The sequence below is a fragment of the Squalius cephalus genome, assembly GCF_949319135.1.
Source record: "Squalius cephalus genome assembly, chromosome: 3".
NCBI classification, from domain to species: domain Eukaryota; kingdom Metazoa; phylum Chordata; class Actinopteri; order Cypriniformes; family Leuciscidae; genus Squalius; species Squalius cephalus.
Window position 1 is genome coordinate 61,397,594 of NC_137124.1, and position 21,346 is coordinate 61,418,939.

Here is a 21,346-nt window from a genome sequence, read left to right on the forward strand (position 1 = left end):
TCTTCTACGTGTGTGCACCGTTCTCTTCCGTGTGTGTGTGTGTGTGTGTCCAGTCCACGCGCTGCGCTCTCTGCTCCGTGTTTGCGCGCTGCGCGTTCTGCTCTGTAGTTAACGGCCCAAATGCTCGAATCATTTGCCGATCGGCGATCACGCACTGGAAAAGCAAAGTCCGCTCAAATAACGTGACATTTAGAGGTGGATAAACGCAATGTAGAGGTGGATAAACGCACTTTGGAGGTGGGCAAACGCTATTTCCAAATTTTGGGAGGTGCGTAAACGGCGTTTACGTGCGTTTAGCCTCCACTACATCCCTGCTATGTGAAGTATAGAAGTATTTGAGTTTCCATTCAGTACGGTGTAATTATGTATAATTATTATACATGTAAGCTGTGTATTATGTTTCATGTTCTGCTGTATTCAACGGCAACATTGTGTTGATGTTTTTGGGGAAGCCAGTAATTTTAATGCCATTTATGTTGTTATGAGTGTGATTGTGATAAGAAAGAAGCATTGTTTGTTAGAGCATATCTTTTATTTGTTTGTTACAGACCACACATTCATATGCTGACACTTCTAAGGACATAAAGCAAAGCCCATTAGGATCTGGCTTCTCCTCTTCACCTGCTTGTATAAATAAATCTGTTGAACTGGATTCCTTCTCCGACTTTGGTGTTCTTACCGGCACACCCGGACCAGCTTCACCTCATTAGCAACAGCTAGCACCTTACAGTCCTTAGCCCCTCAGCTACAAAGTCATTGATCTGTTCGTGCACGTATAACAACAATGGCGTCTGCATTACCACATCTGATCAAAACACCGAGTAAATCAGTAGGAAACGCAATTACACGTCTGCGCTTTGTTTCACGGCGGACCGAAAATAAACGCGACACTCGCGCCCCCCGGAAATCCGATAAAATTCAACCAATCAGATGACGACTTCGACATTCCTGAAGTGTTTCCAGTTAAGTGTACCATATGCATCAGACGTTTAGCCAACGTTCCGTGGGCGTGACGTCTGAGGCTGAGACTACTAGAAGACAGACGGGCTGCTCACGTCACATCTACGTCGTCGAGCTCAGTGTGAGTCTGCGCAGTCACTCAGCCATCAGGAAGTGAGAGCTTCTAGTTGACTTTTCTCCGTTGAATCCAATGGGGTCGCTGTGTCCATTTCTTTTACTGTCTATGATTTCTACAGACTCTATTTGAGATGCGAAGTGTTAAAGGGATATTCACCCAAAAATTAAACTTCTGTCATCATTTACATCATGTATGTTTAGCACAAAAGAAGATATTTTGAAGAATGACAGTAACCAAACAGTTTGATGAACCTCATTGACTTCCAGAGTAGGAAAGAAAAAACTGTAGAAGTCAAAGAAGTTCATTAAACTGTTTTGTTCAAAATCTTCTTTTGTGCTAAACAGAAGAAACTCATACATGAGGTAAATGATAACAGAAGTTTCTAACACTTAAACTGTATTTCCATTGAGTTATATATTCTCTATATTCACCTGCATGTTCAAGCTGAAGGTTTTGTTTATTGATTTATAGTCATCTGTTTCTCAGCTGTGAACCGGGAAAACGGGATTGATCAAGCTTTTTCTTCTATAGTCAATGAAATAAAGTTGTATTTAAGATTTATTAACAAAATGTGACATTCAAATATGCATAAAAATACAACATTTTCAATATATAAAAAAATATATAAAACACACCTGGATAAAACTGTGTGGAGGCATTTCCCCATTAGATGTCAGTAAAGCTCCACTGGGACACATGGCTGGATTTGGGATTTGCAGAAGAGTTTTTCTCTCTCTAATATTACAGGCACACATTTTTTTTTTTTTATTATTATTACACACATACAAACCAAACCCTGACAACCATACCAATACACACACGCACACAATTATAGCTGCATTTTTTTTATCCAATTGGCTCTATAATACGCAGAAAACAGGAATAAAGCGAGTATTTGCATTATAGGCCAAACCTGAGAAAATGGCACATCTGGTAAGAAATGTAAATTTTGAAGCCTTTCCAACAGATTGAAAGCCTATTAACAAAGATTACATCATTTTATAGTTAAATGGCCCTGGGATTAAAAAATAGTAGTTTTAATGGGTTTCAATGGGGACATTTTTGTCCAAAAGGTCATGAGTGGAAATATTTTGTGTTACTAGTGCAAAATAGATTTATTAAAGGAGATGGGGGTAAAATTGTAATATTCCAATAAAAATACACACCAGTGCCACAATGAATTGCATTGGCATTAACACAGGCAAAATGATCAAAAGAAAACAAAACTGAAAGAGACAAAACTGTCCATAAGGTCACACAAGGGTCAACATCTGGATTCATGATCCATACTCTGGTTTACTGGGAAAGCAGGAGACTGTGGTCCGGTTATTTGTCCCGGTCGAGGCCGGAGTGAAACACCGCGGGGTTGAAGGAGTCTCTGGGATACGGAAGGTCCCGCAGGAGCCGATAGTCCGCCGGCGGCCGCAGGGTCATCGGGACGAACCCGGACGTCAGGAGCGGCGGGAGGAAGTTCGCTGTGGGATAGAGTCTCAGCGGGCCGATGGCAAACCCAGGGTTAAACCCCAACATCCCGTCTCGGAAGGAGGGAGAGGAGGAGGAGTGGAGGGGAGAGAAGGCCGAACTGGCTCCGCTTGACCTCTGACCCTCCCGGGAGCCGAGCAGCAGCTCGATGGCCTTCACCACGTCTCCCGATCCGGCCTCCAGCGCCGAGTCCAGGGCGTCCCGCTCCAGCTGAGGGAAGATCTTCATCAGGACGGCAGTGGGGTTTCGGCCGGGAGCTTCCCACTGTTTCTCCGACTCCAGATCCGGGCCAGGAGACGGGTCGCTCTTTTCTGAGGAGAAGAACGCCGGATCCACCAGCCCACTCAACATGCTGCGCTTCTGGAGGCTCTTCTCTGCAGGAATAAAGCAGTGTCAGAACGGCTGACGACAGAACCCGAGTTCAAGCACTGTAGAAAAGCCGTTCTCCGCGCTCACACACTCCCCGTTTCATCCGTTCTCCGTGCTCACACACTCCCCGTTTCATCCGTTCTCCGCGTTCACACACTCCCCGTTTCATCCGTTCTCTGCGCTCACACACTCCCCGTTTCATCCGTTCTCCGTGCTCACACACTCCCCGTTTCATCCGTTCTCCGCGTTCACACACTCCCCGTTTCATCCGTTCTCCGCGCTCACACACTCCCCGTTTCATCCGTTCTCCGCGCTCACACACTCCCCGTTTCATCCGTTCTCCGCGCTCACACACTCCCCGTTTCATCCGTTCTCCGCGCTCACACACTCCCCGTTTCATCCGTTCTCTGCGCTCACACACTCCCCGTTTCATCCGTTCTCCGCGCTCACACACTCCCCGTTTCATCCGTTCTCTGCGCTCACACACTCTCTGCGCTCACACACTCCCCGTTTCATCCGTTCTCCGCGCTCACACACTCCCCGTTTCATCCGTTCTCTGCGCTCACACACTCCCCGTTTCATCCGTTCTCTGCGCTCACACACTCCCCGTTTCATCCGTTCTCTGCGCTCACACACTCCCGGTTTCATCCGTTCTCCGCGCTCACACACTCCCCGTTTCATCCGTTCTCCGCGCTCACACACTCCCCGTTTCATCCGTTCTCCGCGCTCACACACTCCCCGTTTCATCCGTTCTCCGCGCTCACACACTCCCGGTTTCATCCGTTCTCCGCGCTCACACACTCCCCGTTTCATCCGTTCTCCGCGCTCACACACTCCCCGTTTCATCCGTTCTCCGCGCTCACACACTCCCCGTTTCATCCGTTCTCCGCGCTCACACACTCCCCGTTTCATCCGTTCTCCGCGCTCACACACTCCGTTTCATCCGTTCTCCGCGCTCACACACTCCCCGTTTCATCCGTTCTCCGCGCTCACACACTCCGTTTCATCCGTTCTCCGCGCTCACACACTCCCCGTTTCATCCGTTCTCCGCGCTCACACACTCCGTTTCATCCGTTCTCCGCGCTCACACACTCCCCGTTTCATCCGTTCTCCGCGCTCACACACTCCCCGTTTCATCCGTTCTCATCCGTTCTCCACACTCCCCATTTCACACTCCCCGTTTCATCCGTTCTCCGCGTTCACACACTCCGTTTCATTCGTTCTCCGCGCTCACACACTCCCCGTTTCATCCGTTCTCCGCGCTCACACACTCCTCGTTTCATCCGTTCTCCGCGTTCACACACTCCGTTTCATCCGTTCTCCGCGTTCACACACTCCGTTTCATCCGCTCTCCGTGCTCACACACTCCCCGTTTCATCCGTTCTCCGCGTTCACACACTCCCCGTTTCATCCGTTCTCCGCGCTCACACACTCCTCGTTTCATCCGTTCTCCGCGTTCACACACTCCGTTTCATCCGTTCTCCGCGTTCACACACTCCGTTTCATCCGCTCTCCGTGCTCACACACTCCCCGTTTCATCCGTTCTCCGCGTTCACACACTCCCCGTTTCATCCGTTCTCCGCGCTCACACACTCCCCGTTTCATCCGTTCTCCGCGTTCACACACTCCCCGTTTCATCCGTTCTCCGCGCTCACACACTCCTCGTTTCATCCGTTCTCCGCGTTCACACACTCCCCGTTTCATCCGTTCTCCGCGTTCACACACTCCGTTTCATCCGCTCTCCGTGCTCACACACTCCCCGTTTCATCCGTTCTCCGCGTTCACACACTCCCCGTTTCATCCGTTCTCCGCGCTCACACACTCCTCGTTTCATCCGTTCTCCGCGCTCACACACTCCTCGTTTCATCCGTTCTCCGCGTTCACACACTCCGTTTCATCCGCTCTCCGTGCTCACACACTCCCCGTTTCATCCGTTCTCCGCGTTCACACACTCCCCGTTTCATCCGTTCTCCGCGCTCACACACTCCCCGTTTCATCCGTTCTCCGCGTTCACACACTCCCCGTTTCATCCGTTCTCCGCGTTCACACACTCCGTTTCATCCGTTCTCTGCGCTCACACACTCCCCGTTTCATCCGTTCTCCGCGCTCACACACTCCCCGTTTCATCCGTTCTCCGCGCTCACACACTCCTCGTTTCATCCGTTCTCCGCGTTCACACACTCCGTTTCATCCGTTCTCCGCGTTCACACACTCCGTTTCATCCGCTCTCCGTGCTCACACACTCCCCGTTTCATCCGTTCTCCGCGTTCACACACTCCCCGTTTCATCCGTTCTCCGCGCTCACACACTCCCCGTTTCATCCGTTCTCCGCGCTCACACACTCCTCGTTTCATCCGTTCTCCGCGTTCACACACTCCGTTTCATCCGTTCTCCGCGTTCACACACTCCGTTTCATCCGTTCTCCGCGCTCACACACTCCGTTTCATCCGTTCTCTGCGCTCACACACTCCCCGCTTCATCCGTTCTCCGCGCTCACACACTCCCCGTTTCATCCGTTCTCCGCGCTCACACACTCCGTTTCATCCGTTCTCCGCGTTCACACACTCCGTTTCATCCGTTCTCCGCGCTCACACACTCCCCGTTTCATCCGTTCTCCGCGCTCACACACTCCCCGTTTCATCCGTTCTCCGCGCTCACACACTCCCCGTTTCATCCGTTCTCTGCGTTCACACACTCCCCGTTTCATCCGTTATCCGCGCTCACACACTCCCCGTTTCATCCGTTCTCTGCGTTCACACACTCCCCGTTTCACACACTCCCCGTTTCATACGTTCTCCGCGTTCACACACTCCCCGTTTCATCCGTTCTCCGCGTTCACACACTCCCCGTTTCATCCGTTCTCCGCGCTCACACACTCCCCGTTTCATCCGTTCTCCGCGCTCACACACTCCCCGTTTCATCCGTTCTCCGCGCTCACACACTCCCCGTTTCATCCGTTCTCTGCGTTCACACACTCCCCGTTTCATCCGTTCTCTGTGCTCACACACTCCCCGTTTCATCAGTTCTCCGCGTTCACACACTCCGTTTCATCCGTTCTCCGCGCTCACACACTCCCCGTTTCATCCGCTCTCCGCGCTCACACACTCCCCGTTTCATCCGTTCTCCGCGCTCACACACTCCCCGTTTCATCCGTTCTCCGCGTTCACACACTCCCCGTTTCATCCGTTCTCCGCGCTCACACACTCCCCGTTTCATCCGTTCTCTGCGCTCACACACTCCCCGTTTCATCCGTTCTCTGCGTTCACACACTCCCCGTTTCATCCGTTATCCGCGCTCACACACTCCCCGTTTCATCCGTTCTCTGCGTTCACACACTCCCCGTTTCACACACTCCCCGTTTCATCCGTTCTCCGCGTTCACACACTCCCCGTTTCATCCGTTCTCCGCGTTCACACACTCCCCGTTTCATCCGTTCTCCGCGCTCACACACTCCCCGTTTCATCCGTTCTCTGCGCTCACACACTCCCCGTTTCATCCGTTCTCCGCGCTCACACACTCCCCGTTTCATCCGTTCTCCGCGCTCACACACTCCCCGTTTCATCCGTTCTCCGCGCTCACACACTCCCCGTTTCATCCGTTCTCCGCGCTCACACACTCCCCGTTTCATCCGTTCTCCGCGTTCACACACTCCCCGTTTCATCCGTTCTCCGCGCTCACACACTCCCCGTTTCATCCGTTCTCCGCGCTCACACACTCCCCGTTTCATCCGTTCTCCGCGCTCACACACTCCCCGTTTCATCCGTTCTCCGCGCTCACACAGTCCCCGTTTCATCCGTTCTCCGCGCTCACACACTCCCCGTTTCATCCGTTCTCCGCGCTCACACACTCCCCGTTTCATCCGTTCTCCGCGTTCACACACTCCCCGTTTCATCCGTTCTCCGCGCTCACACACTCCCCGTTTCATCCGTTCTCCGCGCTCACACACTCCCCGTTTCATCCGTTCTCCGCGCTCACACACTCCCCGTTTCATCCGTTCTCCGCGCTCACTCACTCCCCGTTTCATCCGTTCTCCGCGCTCACACACTCCCCGTTTCATCCGTTCTCCGCGCTCACACACTCCCCGTTTCATCCGTTCTCCGCGCTCACACACTCCCCGTTTCATCCGTTCTCCGCGCTCACACACTCCCCGTTTCATCCGTTCTCCGCGCTCACACACTCCCCGTTTCATCCGTTCTCCGCGCTCACACACTCCCCGTTTCATCCGTTCTCCGCGCTCACACACTCCCCGTTTCATCCGTTCTCCGCGCTCACACACTCCCCGTTTCATCCGTTCTCCGCGTTCACACACTCCGTTTCATCCGTTCTCCGCGCTCACACACTCCCCGTTTCATCCGTTCTCCGCGCTCACACACTCCCCGTTTCATCCGTTCTCCGCGCTCACACACTCCCCGTTTCATCCGTTCTCCGCGCTCACACACTCCCCGTTTCATCCGTTCTCCGCGCTCACACACTCCCCGTTTCATCCGTTCTCCGCGTTCACACACTCCCCGTTTCATCCGTTCTCCGCGCTCACACACTCCCCGTTTCATCCGTTCTCCGCGCTCACACACTCCCCGTTTCATCCGTTCTCCGCGCTCACACACTCCCCGTTTCATCCGTTCTCCGCGCTCACACACTCCCCGTTTCATCCGCTCTCCGCGCTCACACACTCCCCGTTTCATCCGTTCTCCGCGCTCACACACTCCGTTTCATCCGTTCTCCGCGCTCACACACTCCCCGTTTCATCCGTTCTCCGCGCTCACACACTCCCCGCTTCATCCGTTCTCCGCGCTCACACACTCCCCGCTTCATCCGTTCTCCGCGCTCACACACTCCCCGTTTCATCCGTTCTCCGCGCTCACACACTCCCCGTTTCATCCGTTCTCCGCGCTCACACACTCCCCGTTTCATCCGTTCTCCGTGCTCACACACTCCCCGTTTCATCCGTTCTCTGCGCTCACACACTCCCCGTTTCATCCGTTCTCTGCGCTCACACACTCCCCGTTTCATCCGTTCTCTGCGTTCACACACTCCCCGTTTCATCCGTTCTCTGCGTTCACACACTCCCCGTTTCATCCGTTCTCTGCGTTCACACACTCCCCGTTTCATCCGTGCTCACACACTCCCCGTTTCATCCGCTCTCTGCGCTCACACACTCCCCGTTTCATCCGTTCTCCGCGCTCACACACTCCCCGTTTCATCCGTTCTCCGCGCTCACACACTCCCCGTTTCATCCGTGCTCACACACTCCCCGTTTCATCCGCTCTCTGCGTTCACACACTCCGTTTCATCCGTTCTCCGCGCTCACACACTCCCCGTTTCATCCGTTCTCCGCGCTCACACACTCCCCGTTTCATCCGTTCTCCGCGCTCACACACTCCCCGTTTCATCCGTTCTCCGCGCTCACACACTCCCCGTTTCATCCGTTCTCCGCGCTCACACACTCCCCGTTTCATCCGTTCTCCGCGTTCACACACTCCCCGTTTCATCCGTTCTCCGCGCTCACACACTCCCCGTTTCATCCGTTCTCCGCGCTCACACACTCCCCGTTTCATCCGTTCTCCGCGCTCACACACTCCCCGTTTCATCCGTTCTCCGCGCTCACACACTCCCCGTTTCATCCGCTCTCCGCGCTCACACACTCCCCGTTTCATCCGTTCTCCGCGCTCACACACTCCGTTTCATCCGTTCTCCGCGCTCACACACTCCCCGTTTCATCCGTTCTCCGCGCTCACACACTCCCCGCTTCATCCGTTCTCCGCGCTCACACACTCCCCGTTTCATCCGTTCTCCGCGCTCACACACTCCCCGTTTCATCCGTTCTCCGCGCTCACACACTCCCCGTTTCATCCGTTCTCCGCGCTCACACACTCCCCGTTTCATCCGTTCTCCGTGCTCACACACTCCCCGTTTCATCCGTTCTCTGCGCTCACACACTCCCCGTTTCATCCGTTCTCTGCGCTCACACACTCCCCGTTTCATCCGTTCTCTGCGTTCACACACTCCCCGTTTCATCCGTTCTCTGCGTTCACACACTCCCCGTTTCATCCGTTCTCTGCGTTCACACACTCCCCGTTTCATCCGTGCTCACACACTCCCTGTTTCATACGCGATCAGATCGAAGCCGACAATCTGCTTTCTGAACTATTATTACAGCAGTTTTTGGGTAACACTTTAGTATACTGTTCCTTCATTAATTAACTACACAGGAACAAATGAGTAACGTACTAATAACATCCTAGTAACTACTTTTAACTAACAACAGAACGACTTCCCTGAGATATCGGGAACGAGTATTGCTTCGCTAGACGCTTATGGGGGAAACTCTTTTTCTCTGAATATTGAAGCCTTTAACTCAAACATGATTGGTTCGCGCAGACACGCTGCTCTGCCATAGGTTCCCGCAGTTCCGCTGAGCAGCCAATGAGCACGCTCCGATCGCCGCTCTATTACGGCACTGCGTTTCTGAATTAAAGGCTTCAATATTCAGAGAAAAAGAGTTTCCCCCATAAGCGTCTAGCGACGTAATACGGGTAAACGTTACGAAAGGGAACTCTGATTAACGAATTAGTAAGCAATATCGCTCAGTCGAATGTGGTAGTTCACTATTAGCTAATCAGTTACTACTATTTTTTGTCATACCTCCCAGAGAACTACTATCTACAGGTTCATAATTAACAGGAACAATGCAAAATCTATAATATATGGTAATGGTAACCCAGTAATGACTCAAGTTACTACATTCTACTAAAGGAACTACTAATTATTTGGATCAGTATCTAAAGTGAAAAACATAACTACCTAATACTGACTGAAGTCATTGTAAGCTTTTGAGGTTTGTGTAAGATTCTGAATACTGATCCACATAATTAGTAGTTCCTTTAGAAGAACATAGTAACACTTGAGTCATTACTAGTGGGTTACCGTTACCTTTTATTATAAATGATGCATTATTCATGTTAATTATGAACCTGTAGTAGTTCTCTGGGAGGTATGACAAAAACAATACTGATTAGCTAATAGTGAACTACCACATTCGACTGATATTACTAACCAATTTGTTAATCAGTTTCTTGTTAGTTAATAGTAGTTACTATAAAGCTAATAGTGTGTTATTCATTTGTTCCTGTATAGTTATTCATTAATAAAGTAACAGTATTCTAAAGTGTTACTGAATATTGTATAATTATTTGTAGGTATATCATATGTATGTTTCTTATATTGACAATATTATTATTAATATATTCATATTTAAGTTGCCACATCAGTGTTGAAAAATTAACTATACATAATAAAGAGCAACATATCCAACTGAACTTTCAAACTCAACATGAATCTACTGAGAAAGACTGATTCGGTTCACGTTTAAACCAAAACACTATTAAAACAGTCAAAGTCATGATCTACCGTCTGGCCTGAAGGCGTCGAACGCGCTCAGCGCTGCTCTGGAGACGCTCGCGCCGCCCTGCGTCGCTCCTGCGGCGGGGTAGATCACCTGCAGCTCCTCTTGCGCCTGCTGCCTCCGCAGCGCCACCTGAGCCGCCATGACGCGCTGCCTCTCCGCGATTAACGCGCATTTGACGCACGCGCAGTCGCGCCAGCGGCAGAAGCGTTTGTGTCCCTTGAGAGCCGAGACCACCCCGTGATTCCGGCAGCGCGCGCACTTCGGGCTGCGCGGGAAACTCCTGTCGCCCTGCCGGAGGAGGAGCGGCGCGTGCGGCGCGAGGAGCGAGAAGCGCGCGCTGCTGGAGTCCATCACTGCGCGCGCGCGTGTGTGTGTGAGTGTGAGTGTGTGTGCTGCTGATGGTGAATGAGCCAAAGATTTAATGCTGCAGGTGACAAAAGAGAAACACGACACCTGACACGCCCCTCACACACACACACACACACACTACCTCTCTTACACTTACACTCTCTCTCTCTCTCTCTCTCTCTCTCTCTCTCTCTCTCTCTCTCTCACACACACACACACACACACTCACAGACACACTCCCTCTCTTACACTTAAACACTCTCTCTCTCTCTCTCTCTCACACACACACAGCTTATTATGTTCATCTTAGTGAGTTTATCAAAGTGTCTTTAACATCTAACTTGTTCATTTATCTAATTTACTTCTTAGTTCTTTATTCTGATCATTTTCCACATGTGAGAATAATAGCGCTGATTAACACAGACGGAAATGATGTAGTGATCGAACAAAACGAGTTCGTTCTCTAAACTCCGGCTCTGCTCATCAGCAACTCTATTACAGTCGTCGGCTGTATTTATGCGTGTGTTTCAGGGGTAGACAGTAAAGCGGCTCTTAGAAGAAAAGAGTGTCACTGTTCAGAGGTCAGTTCAGTGATTCAGCAAGATCAGTTCTTTTCAGACAAAATTAAATATATGTAATCAGAATTTTATTTAAGAATGGGTTATCATTATCAGTCTTAAAAATGCCTTCTGCCAAATCAATTTTGTTGTGGTTTTTGATTTTTGCATTTGTTGAATAAAATGTATTTTTCTTGCGTTTACAGCATTGATCCCATCCAACTTCTGTCTAATCCCTCCAAACACACTAATTAAAAACATCTGTATCTCAGATAGATTCACTCTCTCTAACCCTAACCCTCTCTCTCTCTATTCTCTATCTTTCGTCTCTCTCTCTCTCTCTCTCTCCCTCTCGCTCTCTATTCTATCTTTCGTCTCTCTCTCTCTCTCTCTCTCCCTCTCGCTCTCTATTCTATCTTTCGTCTCTCTCTCTCTCTCTCTATCTTTCGTCTCTTTCAATCGCAGGAATAATCTCCACTTTGAGACAATCTGACCGTCGATGCGGATCCACAGCAGCTTTTTACTGGTATTTGCATTCATTTGTTCAGTGAGACGCCCGCGTGTTCCTCTGGGAGAGAAACAAATAGTGTGTGTGTGTGTGTGTGTGTGAGAGAGAGAGAGAGAGAGAGAGAGAAGAGGAGAAAGAGGATGTTATCATTTCATCCACAAGCTTCTCCATCTGCGTCTTATCGAGGAGCTGCGGATCTTATCATGCTGCCTTTCTACACGGATGATCAACCGAGTGTGTGCGTGTGCGTGTGTGTGTGTGTGAGATAGAGAGAGATAGAGAGAGAGAGAGTTTGTGTGTGAGTGTGTCAGAGTGAGTGTTAGACTTCTGACTCTCTTTGTCTTGAAGAGACTCTTTAAACGTCATGTTGACCATGAGCTGCTCTTGACCAGAAGCTTTTAGAAATGTTCTCTTAGTCACGGACAGACGCTTGCTGTCTTTCATTCTCACTGTGAGTGTTTGCTGTCACTGAGGCGAGAGAAACCTGAGGGTCCCTGATGGATCATATCTGTCCTCGAGACCACCAGAACAGAAAGGAGAGAGACTAAAACATCATTACAACACAAACACATACAATATCTTAAAAGACAGCAGCACCTTCTGAAGGGTTTACAAACACTTATAAATCTGCTGCAGTCAAACTCAGACATTTATTAATTATATCTAGACGGAATGCATAGCTGATGAAAAAAAATGGGATGACTAGTAATTTCCTATAACTTAATTCTGAAAATACAGAGATTCTAATTATTGGACAAAAAAACCTCTGCACGTATTAACCTAGAATACTGTCTAACACTTGATTAGATTAAATTAGATTAAATTAGATTAGATTAGATTACTGTAATGCTCTAATGGGTTGTTGCCCTGAACGCATAATAAACAAACCTGGTCCAAAACGTAAACTCTGGAACAGTCTTCCTAACATTGTTCGATAAGCAGACACACTAACCAGTTTAAATCTAGACTAAAAGTGTACACAATATACATTTCTATTATTCAAATCAGTTAAATTATTGTTAGGCTACATAAACTGTATCCAGATCAGATGATGGACCTGCGCCTAGACACGACCACAATGTGCCTGTGCCTAGATACCAGAGCAGGCTCTCCCTATAAGCGAACTAAGCGGCTGCTTAGGGCCCCGCCGCCACTAGGGGGCCCCCTAACTACAGATGGTACTCGCCGGTGTCGCCGCGGTTTAACAGTCAACCAACCGTGTAAAATCGTTTTCTTCCCTGGACTTGGAAATTTGACCGCAAAAATGAAATCGCATGCAGAAAAAAGGAGAAAAAAAATCCCATTATAGCAGAGCTACTACTCTAACGAAATCCAAATTTTACGCAGTTTTTACTGTAGAACTCTTTTTGTATGAATTTTTGAACTTGGCACATTACACAATGCACAAAGAGCGGCCTATTGCATTTTCTGCACAATTCGCGGCGCTGTTTCTCGGCAACCAGACGGTGCGTTAAAGTGGACATTATCCCATTATAGTAGAGGCACTTCAACGAAATCCACATTTTAAGCAGTTTTAACTGTAGAATTATTTTTGTATGAACTACATGTAATGTGCAACAATGACTCTGTAAAATGTAAAAAGTGTTACCTAGAGTTTTTATTAGATTTATGTAGCTAAACATTTTATATACACATTTGGCTACTGATTGTTCGCTGAAGTAGTGTTTTTGTAGTTGGAATATATATAAAAATAAATACCAACTCAAACTAGAATCTTTTGCAGAATTTTTAATCTCTTTGATACATCAATATAGAAGAATATGTTTAAATCACTTTAGAAGGAAGCAAAGAAATTATCCTACTGGTCCAAAGGGAAAAGAAGTTCAAAGATCGAGACTCCGGCCACACCTGTAGTAGGCCTATATGCAACAACTTTATTGAAGATTTTTTAATACTAAAGGTTTAAATCTGTAATCTTTACTTTTACTGTTTCAGTGAGTGTACTTTAATAAGCAGTAAAGTAATTGTGGGCAATCATGTTAAAAGAGGTACAGATGAAATGTGTAAGGGTTAGATTGTATACAGTTGCTGGTTTACGGTGGCAATACTCCATTATTCACTGCAAGGCAGGGCCCCAAAATTATCCTGCTTAGGGCCCCCAGATTTACAGAGCCGGCCCTGCTAGACACGACCACAATGCATGATGAAGTCAGCCTGATCCGGGCCGTATCCAGATCAGATGGTGGACCTGCGCCTAGACACGACCACAACGCATGATGCAGTCAGTCTGATCCGGGCCGTATCCAGATCAGATGGAGGACCTGCGCCTAGACACGACCACAACGCATGATGCAGTCAGCCGGATCCGAGCCGTATCCAGATCAGATGGTGGACCTGCGCCTAGACACGACCACAACGCATGATGCAGTCAGTCTGATCCGGGCCGTATCCAGATCAGATGGTGGACCTGCGCCTAGACACGACCACAACGCATGATGCAGTCAGTCTGATCCGGGCCGTATCCAGATCAGATGGAGGACCTGCGCCTAGACACGACCACAACGCATGATGTAGTCAGCCGGATCCGGGCCGTATCCAGATCAGATGGTGGACCTGCGCCTAGACACGACCACAACGCATGATGCAGTCAGTCTGATCCGGGCCGTATCCAGATCAGATGGAGGACCTGCGCCTAGACACGACCACAACGCATGATGAAGTCAGCCGGATCCGAGCCGTATCCAGATCAGATGGAGGACCTGTGCCTAGACACGACCACAACGCATGATGCAGTCAGTCTGATCCGGGCCGTATCCAGATCAGATGGAGGACCTGCGCCTAGACACGACCACAACGCATGATGCAGTCAGTCTGATCCGGGCCGTATCCAGATCAGATGGAGGACCTGCGCCTAGACACGACCACAACGCATGATGTAGTCAGCCGGATCCGAGCCGTATCCAGATCAGATGGAGGACCTGTGCCTAGACACGACCACAACGCATGATGCAGTCAGTCTGATCCGGGCCGTATCCAGATCAGATGGAGGACCTGCGCCTAGACACGACCACAACGCATGATGTAGTCAGCCGGATCCGAGCCGTATCCAGATCAGATGGAGGACCTGCGCCTAGACACGACCACAACGCATGATGTAGTCAGCCGGATCCGAGCCGTATCCAGATCAGATGGTGGACCCGCGCCTAGACACGACCACAACGCATGATGCAGTCAGTCTGATCCGGGCCGTATCCAGATCAGATGGAGGACCTGCGCCTAGACACGACCACAACGCATGATGTAGTCAGCCGGATCCGAGCCGTATCCAGATCAGATGGTGGACCCGCGCCTAGACACGACCACAACGCATGATGCAGTCAGCCGGATCCGGGCCGTATCCAGATCAGATGGAGGACCTGTGCCTAGACACGACCACAACGCATGATGCAGTCAGTCTGATCCGGGCCGTATCCAGATCAGATGGAGGACCTGCGCCTAGACACGACCACAACGCATGATGTAGTCAGCCGGATCCGAGCCGTATCCAGATCAGATGGAGGACCTGTGCCTAGACACGACCACAACGCATGATGCAGTCAGTCTGATCCGGGCCGTATCCAGATCAGATGGAGGACCTGCGTCTAGACACGACCACAACGCATGATGAAGTCAGCCGGATCCGGGCCGTATCCAGATCAGATGGTGGACCCGCGCCTAGACACGACCACAACGCATGATGCAGTCAGTCTGATCCGGGCCGTATCCAGATCAGATGGAGGACCTACGCCTAGACCCGACCACAATGCATGATGTAGTCAGCCGGATCCGGGCCGTATCCAGATCAGATGGAGGACCTACGCCTAGACACGACCACAACGCATGATGTAGTCAGCCGGATCCGGGCCGTATCCAGATCAGATGGAGGACCTGTGCCTAGACACGACCACAATGCATGATGTAGTCAGCCGGATCCGGGCCGTATCCAGATCAGATGGAGGACCTACGCCTAGACACGACCACAACGCATGATGTAGTCAGCCGGATCCGGGCCGTATCCAGATCAGATGGAGGACCTGTGCCTAGACACGACCACAACGCATGATGTAGTCAGCCGGATCCGGGCCGTATCCAGATCAGATGGAGGACCTGCGCCTAGACACGACCACAACACATGATGTAGTCAGCCGGATCCGGGCCGTATCCAGATCAGATGGAGGACCTGCGCCTAGACACGACCACAATGCATGATGTAGTCAGCCGGATCCGGGCCGTATCCAGATCAGATGGAGGACCTGTGCCTAGACACGACCACAATGCATGATGTAGTCAGCCGGATCTGGGCCGTATCCAGATCAGATGGAGGACCTGTGCCTACACGACCACAATGCATGATGTAGTTAGCCGGATCCGGGCCGTATCCAGATCAGATGGAGGACCTGTGCCTAGACACGACCACAATGCATGATGAAGTCAGCCGGATCTGGGCCGTATCCAGATCAGATGGAGGACCTGCGCCTAGACACGACCACAACGCATGATGCAGTCGGCCGGATCCAGGCCGTATCCAGGTCAGATGGTGGACCTGCGCCTAGACACGACCACAACGCATGATGAAGTCAGCCGGATCCGGGCCGTATCCAGATCAGATGGTGGACCTGCACCTAGACACGACCACAATCATGATGAAGTCAGCCGGATCCGGGCCGTATCCAGATCAGATGGTGGACCTGCACCTAGACACGACCACAATGCATGATGAAGTCAGCCGGATCCAGGCCGTATCCAGATCAGATGGAGGACCTGCGCCTAGACACGACCACAATGCATGATGAAGTCAGCCGGATCCGGGCCGTATCCAGATTAGATGGTGGACCTGCACCTAGAAACAACAACAACGCATGATGTAGTCAGCCGGATCCGGGCCGTATCCAGATCAGATGGTGGACCTTCGCCTAGACCCGACCACAACGCATGATGCAGTCGGCCGGATCCAGGCCGTATCCAGATCAGATGGAGGACCTGCGCTCAGACACGACCACAATGCATGATGCAGTCGGCCGGATCCGGGCCGTATCCAGATCAGATGGAGGACCTTCGCCTAGACCCGACCACAACGCATGATGCAGTCGGCCGGATCCGGGCCGTATCCAGATCAGATGGTGGACCTGCGCCTAGACACGACCACAACGCATGATGAAGTCAGCCGGATCCGGGCCGTATCCAGATCAGATGGAGGACCTGCGCCTAGACACGACCACAATGCATGATGAAGTCAGCCGGATCCGGGCCGTATCCAGATCAGATGGAGGACCTGCGCCTAGACCCGACCACAACGCATGATGAAGTCAGCCGGATCCGGGCCGTATCCAGATCAGATGGTGGACCTGCGTCTAGACACTACCACAATGCATGATGAAGTCAGCCGGATCCGGGCCGTATCCAGATCAGATGGAGGACCTGCGTCTAGACACTACCACAATGCATGATGAAGTCAGCCGGATCCGGGCCGTATCCAGATCAGATGGAGGACCTGCGCCTAGACACGACCACAACGCATGATGAAGTCAGCCGGATCCGGGCCGTATCCAGATCAGATGGTGGACCTGCGTCTAGACACGACCACAACGCATGATGTAGTCAGCCGGATCCGGGCCGTATCCAGATCAGATGGTGGACCTGCGCCTAGACACGACCACAACACATGATGTAGTCAGCCGGATCTGGGCCGTATCCAGATCAGATGGAGGACCCGCGCCTAGACACGACCACAACTCATGATGTAGTCAGCCGGATCCGGGCCGTATCCAGATCAGATGGAGGACCTGCGCCTAGACACGACCACAACGCATGATGTAGTCAGCCGGATCCGGGCCGTATCCAGATCAGATGGAGGACCTGCGCCTAGACATGACCACAACTCATGTAGTCAGCCGGATCCGGGCCGTATCCAGATCAGATGGAGGACCTGCGCCTAGACACGACCACAACTCATGATGTAGTCAGCCGGATCCGGGCCGTATCCAGATCAGATGGAGGACCTGCGCCTAGACACGACCACAACGTATGATGTGGTCAGCCGGATCCGGGCCGTATCCAGATCAGATGGAGGACCTGCGCCTAGACACGACCACAACTCATGATGTAGTCAGCCGGATCCGGGCCGTATCCAGATCAGATGGAGGACCTGCGCCTAGACACGACCACAACGCATGATGTGGTCAGCCGGATCCGGGCCGTATCCAGATCAGATGGAGGACCTGCGCCTAGACACGACCACAACTCATGATGTAGTCAGCCGGATCCGGGCCGTATCCAGATCAGATGGAGGACCTGCGCCTAGACACGACCACAACGCATGATGTGGTCAGCCGGATCCGGGCCGTATCCAGATCAGATGGAGGACCTGCGCCTAGACACGACCACAATGCATGATGAAGTCAGCCGGATCTGGGCCGTATCCAGATCAGATGGTGGACCTGCGCCTATAATATTTGTATTGTGTGGTAACTGTTTATAAAAGCAATTAGGTACTCGAGGCTAGTGCTGTATTGTGAATAAGTCGGAGTTACTCCACTTCGTGTCGTGTCTAACAACGCCTTTCAGTCGTGACTTATTCACGATACAGCCTCTCGTGCCTTATTGCTTACTTCAGTATCACAGTGTGGAACGCTGTATTTTTCTCCCAGAAGGAAGCAATTTATATTGTGATAGAAACATCTTCACCTTCTTTTATATGAGAGACAGAGAATGTTCTGAGTTTGTTCACTGCTTCATTCGTTTATTCACTTTGTTGTACTTCATTTGATTTTGCACTATTGATGTGTTTTTATTTCACTCAGGATGATGTATTTGACTGAAGCTCCAGAGCAGAGTCTGTGACAGGGAACGAGTCGAGGATCAGCGACTCAGCGACTGTTAAACAGCTGCGCAGACGCAGACACTAATGGGTTTCTGCCTGCGGCTGCGACGGGGTCACCGCAGGGGTCAGGGGTCACCGATGAGACAATCAGCAGCAGAATCCACCAACGCTGCTTTAGATCGCGCTGTGAGAACATATGTAGATCTCATGACTGTCTTTATGTACAGTTACAACTGTTGAAGATTTGTTTTATTTCTGAGTGCAGAACATTGATCTACAAACACACACACACACACACACACACACACACATAACCGCTCATTAGAAAAATGCCAGTGATAGACAGTCATTATTATTATTAAAGGGGTCATATAATGGTACATGCACTTTTACAAGTTGATTGTACTGAAATGTGTGTTGGCAGTGCCTGTACACAACCATCATAAAATGATAAAAATCCATCCAGTGTTTTTTTTTTAATCTTTTATATGTTTTCTGCTGTCTCAAATCAAGCCGTTCACAAAATCGACGCCCCTCCCACGATTGTTGATTGACAGCAGCGTTTCAACACAGACCCGCCCTCGCTCGTGAGCGAGCTGTCAATCATAGTCCGCCATTGTTGATACGCTGGAGCTCTGTCTATGAGCAGATTAGGGTCTAAGCGATTGTGGTGTTCTGTTCTCGGGTGTAATGAGGAACACAGCATCATGTTGATGTTCCTAAACCCGAACCGCTGAAGACGCAGTGGCTGAGTTTGTTTTCGAAGGGAATATTCCCCAAGATCAACGTCAATGCTTTCATGTTTGCGTGAATCATTTCTCTCCAGACTGCTTTACAAACGAGGGTCAGTAAAGCTGGTTTTGCTAAGAAGCTGCTCCTGAAAAAAGGATCGGTACCAACTATTCGTGTTCCTGCTGCACCTCCAGAAGAACTGAAGTGAATGTAACGTTTTATTAACCTTTATATTAATATTTATATTAATCTTTGCAAATCGCTGCACGCTTCACGATGAATGCGGCTAAAGTTTACACTCAGGTACATTACGGCATGTTTTCTATGTATGACGTTCTCAATTTAATTCATAATCCCACGTTTATAATGAACAACGCGTTATGGTTATTGTGTTATTGTGTTATAAACGGTGTCCGCACAGAAAAGAGGGGCGGGGCGAGCAAAGCTCATTATCATTTAAAGACACATGCACTGAAACGGCGTGCTGAAAACAGAGCTGTTTTTGACCAGGTAAAATTAGTGTTTTCTTACAATACTAATGAGAATTTTTAATTAAAGTATATTACAAACTTTTAATTTAGACCCTAAAGAATCATATTAGCTTGTACAAAAATGCCATTATATGACCCCCTTGGGGTGGTGTGGCGCAATGGATAAGACACATACCTTTGGTGTGAGAGACCCAGGTTCGAATCCACTGTGAGACACCAATGTGTCCCTGAGCAAAACCCCTAGTTGCTCCAGAGGCGTGTGACCTCTGACATATATAGCAATTGTAAGTCGCTTTGGATAAAAGCGTCAGCTAAATGAATAAATGTAAATGTAAATTATTTAGTCATATTTAAATGAGTATAAAATAAAAAACTATTTACTTTCAAATAATTCATATTAATCTGATGTATGATGAGTATAGCAGTGAATGAGGACATTTATCATTTAATATTTCACAACTGCAACAAAGCTTTTTTCTTCTAGATTTCAAGATTGCACAAACCTTTTTATAAGGAACCAGTAACTATTCCTGCCAGATATTTACACATGACAGAATGAAGGAATTAAAACAAAGATAGAGAGAGACAATCAGCAACACTATCAGATCAAACAAGCCAACAGGACATGTGAAGCTGATCTCTGTTCTGGGAAAGAAGAGTGTGTCTGTCCTACACAAACAATAACTGGGAATAAAGAGCCTGCAGGGACTGGATGAAACACTAGCAAAACCCAGCGGAGATAAAGTCTGGAGAGTCTGTGTTTGGCCTGATTCTCTGGATTTGGTTTCTTTGGTTCCCCATCATCCAGACTTTAGCCACAAGAAAACCATCAGCAAACATTCCAGCTGAAACTCAACAGCTGCATGTCGTCACAGGTCAGACATGAACTTCATTCATGTTTAACAGAATGTGTGCTGTAGTCGCTGGAGTTTATCACCTTGTCAGCCGGCGTTAGAGAGTTTCCAACAAACGTCTCAGATCCTGAATCATCCGAGTCAAACTGGATACATGTAGTTTAGTTAATGATCTCTCCACACTCAGTGAGTGTGAGACAGCACAGGAGTCGGTGTGTCTGAGAGCCGCTCGTATCTGCGCACTCATGCGAAACTGTTTTCTTTCAGCTAATGTAAACAGCTGGGATAATTCCTGCCGATCTCAAGGAAACACTTCTGTTCTGAGCACTAATATGAGCTGAGGGTTAGGGTTAGGTTAAGTTAGGTTTATGTGGAGAACAAACGACTGACACAGAGATCATGAAGCAATCTGTGAATATACACAATATCCTCTTTTACAAGTTCAACATTTCATTTCATTGTGAAACACATGAAAACACAACATGTGTGTGTTTGTGTGTGTGCGTGTGCGTGTGTGTGTGTCTTTAGCTGCTACACCTGGTTCTTCAAAGATTCAAATGAAACACCGTCTGTGGACAGATATAAAGCATCAGTGATACGCTGATCTGCTGTGATAGCGACACCTCGACATGAGGGAGGGTTTGTGTCTGTACGTGAGGAAAGGCTGAACATCTTCATCTGAGAGATGTTTGAAGATCGTCT

The 21,346-nt window shown here is 49.7% G+C and overlaps 1 protein-coding gene across 1 annotated transcript; it reads right to left on the reverse strand.

Moving 5' to 3' along the window:
• Positions 1-519: 519 nt before the first annotated feature.
• LOC307156139 (doublesex- and mab-3-related transcription factor A1) lies at positions 520-10,735 on the reverse strand. Its single transcript, XM_079867360.1, has 2 exons — positions 10,337-10,735; positions 520-2,934 (listed from the first exon to the last, which is right to left on the reverse strand). Exons 1-2 carry the CDS (start codon positions 10,683-10,685, stop codon positions 2,405-2,407), a joined length of 879 nt encoding a protein of 292 aa, XP_079723486.1. The 5' UTR covers positions 10,686-10,735; the 3' UTR covers positions 520-2,404.
• Positions 10,736-21,346: the final 10,611 nt, after the last annotated feature.

Coding starts and splice junctions, on each gene's coding strand:
- LOC307156139 (XM_079867360.1), bottom strand. CDS start 10,685: ATGGACTCCAGCAGCGCGCGCTTCTCGCTCCTCGCGCCGCACGCGCCG. Junction 2,935..10,336: donor CGACGCCTTCAGGCCAGACG/GTAGATCATGAC, acceptor TTATTCCTGCAG/AGAAGAGCCTCCAGAAGCGC.